The sequence below is a fragment of the Silurus meridionalis genome, chromosome 12 (assembly GCF_014805685.1).
Source record: "Silurus meridionalis isolate SWU-2019-XX chromosome 12, ASM1480568v1, whole genome shotgun sequence".
Taxonomy (NCBI): domain Eukaryota; kingdom Metazoa; phylum Chordata; class Actinopteri; order Siluriformes; family Siluridae; genus Silurus; species Silurus meridionalis.
In genome coordinates this window covers 15,076,531-15,084,769 of record NC_060895.1, presented here as the reverse complement: position 1 = coordinate 15,084,769, position 8,239 = coordinate 15,076,531, and the positions used below count along the sequence as shown (strand labels likewise).

Sequence of the window (8,239 nt, the reverse complement as noted above, 5' to 3'; positions counted from 1 at the left end):
CAAAATGTAACTGTAGTAACTCCTTATAATAAACAAATTGTTCATGTTTCTTTAGAGTTTCCCCTGACAACTGCTCTCATACCTTACAAAATCCTTGCAGACTTTAAATGCAATGGCCAGGACTTGCAGAGGAAAAGCCGGAATGCGTGAAAGCTCATTGTCTGATTCTTGAGCTCTTATTCGAAAATTGGGGGTTAATTTCATTGAACACCTAAATCCAGCTTTACTGCTGAATTTAATATAGGTTTGCATTATTGAAGAGCTCATTCGTGTTTGAATTCCACGTACTCTTGTTCATAGAAGAATCAATTATCTTGTTAAGGAGTTATCTCTTCTTTTAGTTACCAAACGGCTTAAGGGCTTTAGATAATACTTGCTTCAATCTGGCATTTCTTTAGTTCAGCCACCATCGCTATCTCCATCAACACTGAAGCCGAGGCTATTATTTGCTAGTTACTCTTCTAAAAAATTGAGTCAAAAGACATACAGACTATTATCAACTCAAAACTTTTTGGAGTTATGGGTGCTCATGGATCCAACTTGGATGAAATCCTTGCTGAGGACATGCACCACTGGTACAATAAGTTCATGAGGGAGTCTCCATCTGGGCTCATTACCCTGTTTGAGCTAAAGAACATGCTACAGATGCAGGGCATGACTGAGGAGGCTAGCGGCTATGTTGACCAGGTCTTCTACACATTTGACATGGATGGGGTAAGATAATCCAAGCAGTATCCTACAAAAAGTGAATAATGGAAAATTATAAAAGAAACTAATTTAAATGTTAATACAGTCTTTTGACTTATAATTGTTAATTTGCCATAAAATAAAATTTGACATTCTGTCCTAACTGTCTAATGGCTAATGATTGCTTTTCACATCTATTTTATTGTTAACCCAGACCATTAAAATCACAGGTAGTGCAAAAGCCTCTATCTGATAGTGACCATCACAAAACATTGGCAGTGGTTTCTTCATCCAGCATTCCAAACATTACTTAAAGACATGTTCACAGTTTTAATATTACAAGCTTAAAATTACATATTTTTTTTTTTAGGATGGATATATTGATTTTGTAGAATATATAGCAGCTGTAAGTTTGCTACTGAAAGGAGAGATCAACCAGAAACTGAAGTGGTACTTCAAACTTTTTGATCAAGATGGCAATGGAAAAATTGACAAAGACGAGATGGAGACCATATTTAAGGTATTTAATATCAGTTAGCATACACCTTAGTATTCAACATGAGAGCTGATATTTAAAATGTAAGTATATTCTCTTTTAAACATTACTAAGATTAATCATGTTACCAATAAGAAAATAGAAAAATTAGATTTGGTTTATAGGAAAAACTTTCTAGCTGAAAGAGAAATAGATTTCTGTGGCAGGGATTAAGCATGAAGAGGTTTGAAACGTCTGATCCTCTGTCTCAAAGTGCGCCTAATCTTTGGACCCACAAAACTTAATCCCTACCGTAATCCGACTGACTTTTTGCTCACTTCATCTCTGTCGTTTAATGTTCAGATACTTTTCTACATGCTGACCATGAAACTGCAAGTATGAAAGGGTTTTTCTATAATGAACTATTTATTGAAGTTTTTAATTAAACAATTAAAGAATCCTTAAGATTTCTAGATTGCATTAGATCATGAAGGTTAAAAACTTTGCATGCCCAACTGTTTATAATTTTTTTAGATTACAAAATGTTCCGGTTCAGAATGAATATGTTTCTTTACATTTCTCCTCCATGGCTTATGTAATCTCTGATTACATAAGAACAAGAGGTCAGAAGAATGTAGTTAAATGTGGTATAGATAAATAAAGCAAGGAACAATGTGAAATTTAAGTGACTATATGATTCTTACACAGGCTATTCAGGATATCACTCGGATCTATGATGACCCTCCGGAGGACATTGTGGCACTCATTTATGAAAGGATAGATGTTAATAATGAAGGTAATGACCCAGATTAAAATGTTATATGTTATATAAGAGACTTGTTATATTTTCCAATTAATCTTTCCATTATGTCTGTTTTAGGTGAGCTGACATTAGAAGAGTTCATTACTGGTGCTAAGGACCAACCTGACATAATGGAGATGCTCACCAAGATGATGGACCTGACTCATGTGTTGGAGATTATAGTCAATGGACAAAAGAAGTTGGCCAGTGTGTAATGTCAATTCATTGCAAACTGTATGGGATTAGTTATAACTATTATCTGGATATTACTGAATGCTGTGAGTTCTAATCATAGCAGGTGTAGTTAATATGCTGAATTAGTTAAACAGTGAAACTCCATGAAGGATTTAAGTGAGTAAGAAGTGTGTAAAGAAACATCAAACCAATTTATGATAATTAATAGTTATGGGATAGTCAAAATGGTGTCTAGAAGATATTGCTTATGTTGTGAGCCTTTTAATTGTGTGTTTTTTTTGCATTATTGGTTATTATATGTAAGTTGCTGTACATTGTCACTATATTTATGGCATTTGGCAGATGCCCTTATCCAGAACATTTATCTTATTTATTCAACCCCCAATGACTGCAGTTGAGGGTTAAGGGTCCTGCTGAACAGTGGCAGCTATGCAGTGAACTCATGGCCTTCCAATCAGATGTCCAGGCCTTAATCAAAAGGCCTTAACCACTGAGATACAATCTCTACCATCAGCATAAATCACTAGGCTTCTAATACAATAGCAACACTGTGTTGGAAAACGCATGCAATAGGGTTTTACATAGAATCATTAAGGTTTTCCCACAGATACCTGGTTTCCCCAAAAACCACATACTTGTACAAAAGGTATAAAATGATTTGATGTCTTTGTTTGCATCAACAAATCAAATTGTTTTCCAGAAGTAATAAGTAATGCAGCTGGATTAACTACAAAATTATATCATTTCAAATAATTTTGAAACCAATGAAAATCTTTAGCGTTATTGTTTAGGTCTGCAGCATTTCTTCATATAGTATATTTTCCATTGTTTCCATAGAATAGACTTGAGCACAGACCCTTTGTGTACTATGTGAATATGTACCACAATGTTATACTTTATATGGGCTAGTAAGGTTTCGAATAATTTTATGATGATGCTATATAATGTCTCTCAATGTTGCCTTAATTAAATCAGAATTTGCTAAATCCACTTTTTATTTTATTAACCAATGTGTGTGACCATCTTTGAGCTATAACAAAGCCTACAGGTGTAGTTTGCACCTATAAACATCTTACTGGTTTATATATGCAAATATGTAGTGCATCACTACAATAACATGCATGTCCTAATCTGTTCTAAAAATAAAACATATTAGGACATCAAAAACTACTACCTGAATCACTTTACGAGGGTCTAAAATAAAATAAATTACTCAGAGTTTGATGGAAAATATATTGCTGTACTGGATTATGATTTGAATCAGCAGGCTGTGAAAATATACCATTTGTAGTCTATAATTCGCAATTTGTATTTTATCAATTAGGGTAAATAGTAAAAGGCCCTCTACACATTATAAGGCTAATTACATTGGGGCACAACCTAATCACCTGTGAATCCTATGGAAAGAACCGATTGTCCAAATGAGAACCAGTTTGTGTTCATTTGCAATGTGTAGTCACTGAGGTCTTTGACACAGAATTGCCACACATTTCACATGATTTCTACATCAGCTAATGATTTATCATCAGCTGATATTTCACATGGGTGCCAGTCTGGATGCTGGCATTTATGTAAACCAAACAGTACTAGTTAAGAAAATCAAAGAGCAAACATTTTTATGTTCGAGCATTTTATATTATTAAAGCCAGCAGTGATTGCAGGACAGAGTGAAATCTACTAGTCTAGCCAGTATCGAGCTGCACATTGTTGCCAAATCTGATCATCACATGTTATCATTAAACTCACATGCAGATCAAGTACATCTATACTTCTTCATCTTCTTTCGGATTCTCTGTTAGGGGTCACCACGGCGAATCATCTGTCTCCATACCCCTCTGTCCTCTACATCTGCCTCTTTCATACCAACTACCTGCATATCTTCCCTCACCACATCCATAAACCTCCTCCTTGGTCTTCCTCTTTTCCTCCTTCCTGGTGGCTCCATCCTTAGCATGCTCTTACCAATATACACCGTGTCCCTCCTCTGCACATGTCCAAACCATCTCAATCGGTCTCTCTCACTTTGTTTTCAAAACGCCCTACATGCGCAGTTACTCTAATAAACTTGTTTCTAATTCTGTCCATCCTCATCACTCCCAATGAAAATCTCAGCATCTTCAGCTCTGCCACCTCCAGTTGCTAATGGCCACTGGCAGGTGGCCATCGCAGGTCTCACTACAGTCCTTTAAACTTTCCAATCCTCTTGCAGATACTCTTCTTTCACAAATTACTCCTGCCACTCTTCTCCACCCACTCCACCCTGCCTACACTCTTTTCTTCACTTCTCTAACACACTCTCCATTACTTTGCACAGTTGAACCCAGGTACCTACACACAATACCTCCACCTCTTCACTTTTCTCCACCTGCTCCCTACTCTCACCACAGATCACAATATCATTAGCAAACATCATAATCCATGGAGACTACTGTCTGACCTCTTCCATCAACCTGTCCATCAGCACTGCAAACAGGAAAGGGCTCAGAACCGATCCTTGATGCAGTCCCACCTCCAGCTTATACCAGTCTGTCGTTCCTACCGCACATTTCACTGCTGTCACACTGTCCTCATACATGTCCTGCACCACCCTAACATACTTCTCTGCCATACATGACTTTCTCATACAATACCATAATTCCTCTCTCAGGCACCCTGTTGTATGCTTTCTCGAAATCCACAAACACACAATGCAACTCCTTCTGACTTTCTCTATACTTCTCCATCAACATCCTCAAAGCAAATATTGTGTCCGTAGCGGTTCCTCAGCATGAACCCATACTGATGCTGACAGATGGCAACCTCTTCTCTCAGCATGGTTTTCATTACTCTTTCCTTTAACTTCATGGTGTGACTGATCAACTTTATTCCCCTGTAGATACTGCAGATCTCCCTTATTCTTACAAATTGTCTATTCTCCTTCTCACTCCTTCTCCATTCCTCAGGCATCCAGAATCTTGTCAAACAAACTTGTTAAAAACTCCACTGCCATCTCTCCTAAACATCTCCACCCTTCTACTTGTATGTCAACTGGTTCAACCGACTTTCCACTCTTCATCCTCTTAATCGCTGCTCTCACTTCCTCGTTACTAATCCTATCCACTTCCTGCTTCACCATCTCCACATCATACAAACTTATCTCTCTCATTTTCCTCATTCATCAGCTTCTCAAAATACTCCCTCCAACACACTCGCCTCACAAGATTCTGGATTTCCATTTCCATATGCATGTTTTATTGCTCTAACTTGCAGCACATCCTTTCCAGCTCAGTCCTTCTGCCTGGCCAATCGGTACAAATCCTTTTCTTCTTCCTCAGTTTCCAATTTTTGATACAGCTCCTCATATGCCTTTTCCTTTACTTTTGCCATATTCCTCTTCACCTGCTGTTACATCTTCTTGTACTCCTGCATACTTTTCTTATCTCTCTGCTGATCCCAATTCTGTTTCGCCAAACTCTTTCTCCTTATGCTAACACAACCCTCCCCATTTATCCAGGCTTGGGACCGGTACTACGAGTGCACTGGCTTGTGCAACCATAATGGCTGAGTTAGATCAAGTACATCTATACATTATGTAAATATGGTAAAAGGACCAGTGAGTTTTTAGGAAGTTATATTTTAGTTTTAAAGGCATGGCTGTTCTCGGTAACTTTGGCAATATTGTTGGTGGTCATTATTAACAAACTTAACTTCATAAGACAATTACAGTGTTGTTAAAATGTAAAAGACTAAAAACATGTAATGGTGCAAGCCAAATCATTAGATCATTAGGCCACACAAGGCAATTTGGTAGTACTTTCCTTGCATTTATAGAGTACTTTTAAGTGCCGTGAGGCAGCAACATTATCTGCTAAGATTATATATATATATATATATATATATATATATATATATATATATACAGTGAGGAAAATAAGTATTTGAACACCCTGCTATTTTGCAAGTTCTCCCACTTAGAAATCATGGAGGGGTCTGAAATTGTCATCGTAGGTGCATGTCCACTGTGAGAGACATAATCTTAAAAAAAAAAATCCAGAAATCACAATATATGATTTTTAAACTATTTATTTGTATGATAAAGCTGCAAATAAGTATTTGAACACCTGCCTATCAGCTAGAATTCTGACCCTCAAAGACCTGTTAGTCTGCCTTTAAAATGTCCACCTCCACTACATTTATTATCCTAAATTACATGCACCTGTTTGAGGTCGTTAGCTGCATAAAGACACCTGTCCACCCCATACAATCAGTAAAAATCCAACTTCTAACATGGCCAAGACCAAAGAGCTGTCCAAAGACACTAGAGACAAAATTGTACACCTCCACAAGGCTGGAAAGGGCTACGGGGAAATTGCCAAGCAGCTTGGTGAAAAAAGGTCCACTGTTGGAGCAATCATTAGAAAATGGAAGAAGCTAAACATGACTGTCAATCTCCCTCGGACTGGGGCTCCATGCAAGATCTCACCTCGTGGGGTCTTAATGATCCTAAGGAAGGTAAGAAATCAGCCCAGAACTACACGGGATGAGCTGGTCAATGACCTGAAAAGAGCTGGGACCAATGTTTCCAAGGTTACTGTTGGTAATACACTAAGACGTCATGGTTTGAAATCATGCATGGCACGAAAGGTTCCCCTGCTTAAACCAGCACATGTCCAGACACGTCTTAAGTTTGCCAATGACCATTTGGATGATCCAGAGGAGTCATGGTAGAAAGTCATGTGGTCAGATGAGACCAAAATAGAACTTTTGGGTCATAATTTCACTAAACGTGTTTGGAGGAAGAAGAATGATGAGTACCATTCCAAGAACACCATCCCTACTGTGAAGCATGGGGTGGTAGCATCATGCTTTGGGGGTGTTTTTCTGCAAATGGGACAGGGCGACTGCACTGTATTAAGGAGAGGATGACCGGGGCCATGTGTTGCGAGATTTTGCAGAACAACCTCCTTCCCTCAGTTAGAGCATTGAAGATGGGTCGAGGCTGGGTCTTCCAACATGACAATGACCCGAAGCACACAGCCAGGATAACCAAGGAGTGGCTCTGTAAGAAGCATATCAAGGTTCTGGCGTGACATAGCCAGTCTCCTGACCTAAACCCAATAAAGAATCTTTGGAGGGAGCTCAAACTCTGTGTTTCTCAGCAACAGAACAGAAACCTGACTGATCTAGAGAAGATCTGTGTGGAGAAGTGGGCCAAAATCCCTCCTGCAGTGTGTGCAAACCTGGTGAAAAACTACAGGAAACGTTTGACCTCTGTAATTGCAAACAACGGCTACTGTACCAAATATTAACATTGACTTTCTCAGGTGTTCAAATACTTATTTGCAGCTGTATCATACAGATAAATAGTAAAAAAAAATCATACATTGTGATTTCTGGATTTTTTTTTTAAGATTATGTCTCTCACAGTGGACATGCACCTACGATGACAATTTCAGACCCCTCCATGATTTCTAAGTGGGAGAACTTGCAAAATAGCAGGGTGTTCAAATGCTTTTTTTCCTCACTGTATATATACACACACACACACACACACACACACACACACACACACACACACACAATAAAATAAAAATTATATATACATATATATATATATAATTTTTATTTTATGTGTGTGTGTGTGAACTACTTCAGCTAGTGCTGTTGTCAAACACCTGATTCTGTATTTACAGCAAGAAACCATTTTTGCTGTTGTTAAATTACATTCACCATTCACCTCTAGTAAACTTATAATGAGCAGGCTTAGTCCTTGTGAGTTGTGTGCTATACTATATCAAGATAAACATTTCAGCTGAAATCTGTACATGATTTGCTAAAGAGTATGGTCTGATCTGACATTGCATAGGGGTCAATGGCCTACCCAAGGCCTTCATGACCTTGATGGCATCAACCAGCCAAAATGTCCTTGAAATCAAAAAGTAAACCTTGAAAAAGAAAAAAAAAAAAACCCAATCAAATAATGAAAGCTTGTTGCTACATCCAAGAACAACCCAACATGTTCCAGTCTAATCACATTTACACAACTTTGTTTACCTGCCCCTCCCTTACCCTGACACACACTATTTAAGATCACAGAGTCC

At 38.1% G+C, this 8,239-nt stretch overlaps 1 protein-coding gene across 1 annotated transcript; it reads left to right on the top strand.

The window, feature by feature from the left end:
* Nucleotides 1-378: 378 nt before the first annotated feature.
* Nucleotides 379-3,145, top strand: guca1c (guanylate cyclase activator 1C). Its single transcript, XM_046863169.1, has 4 exons — nt 379-714; nt 1,058-1,207; nt 1,871-1,958; nt 2,043-3,145. The coding sequence occupies exons 1-4, from the start codon at nt 520-522 to the stop codon at nt 2,177-2,179; spliced, it is 570 nt and encodes a 189-aa protein (XP_046719125.1). The 5' UTR covers nt 379-519; the 3' UTR covers nt 2,180-3,145.
* The last annotated feature ends 5,094 nt before the right edge of the window (nt 3,146-8,239 follow it).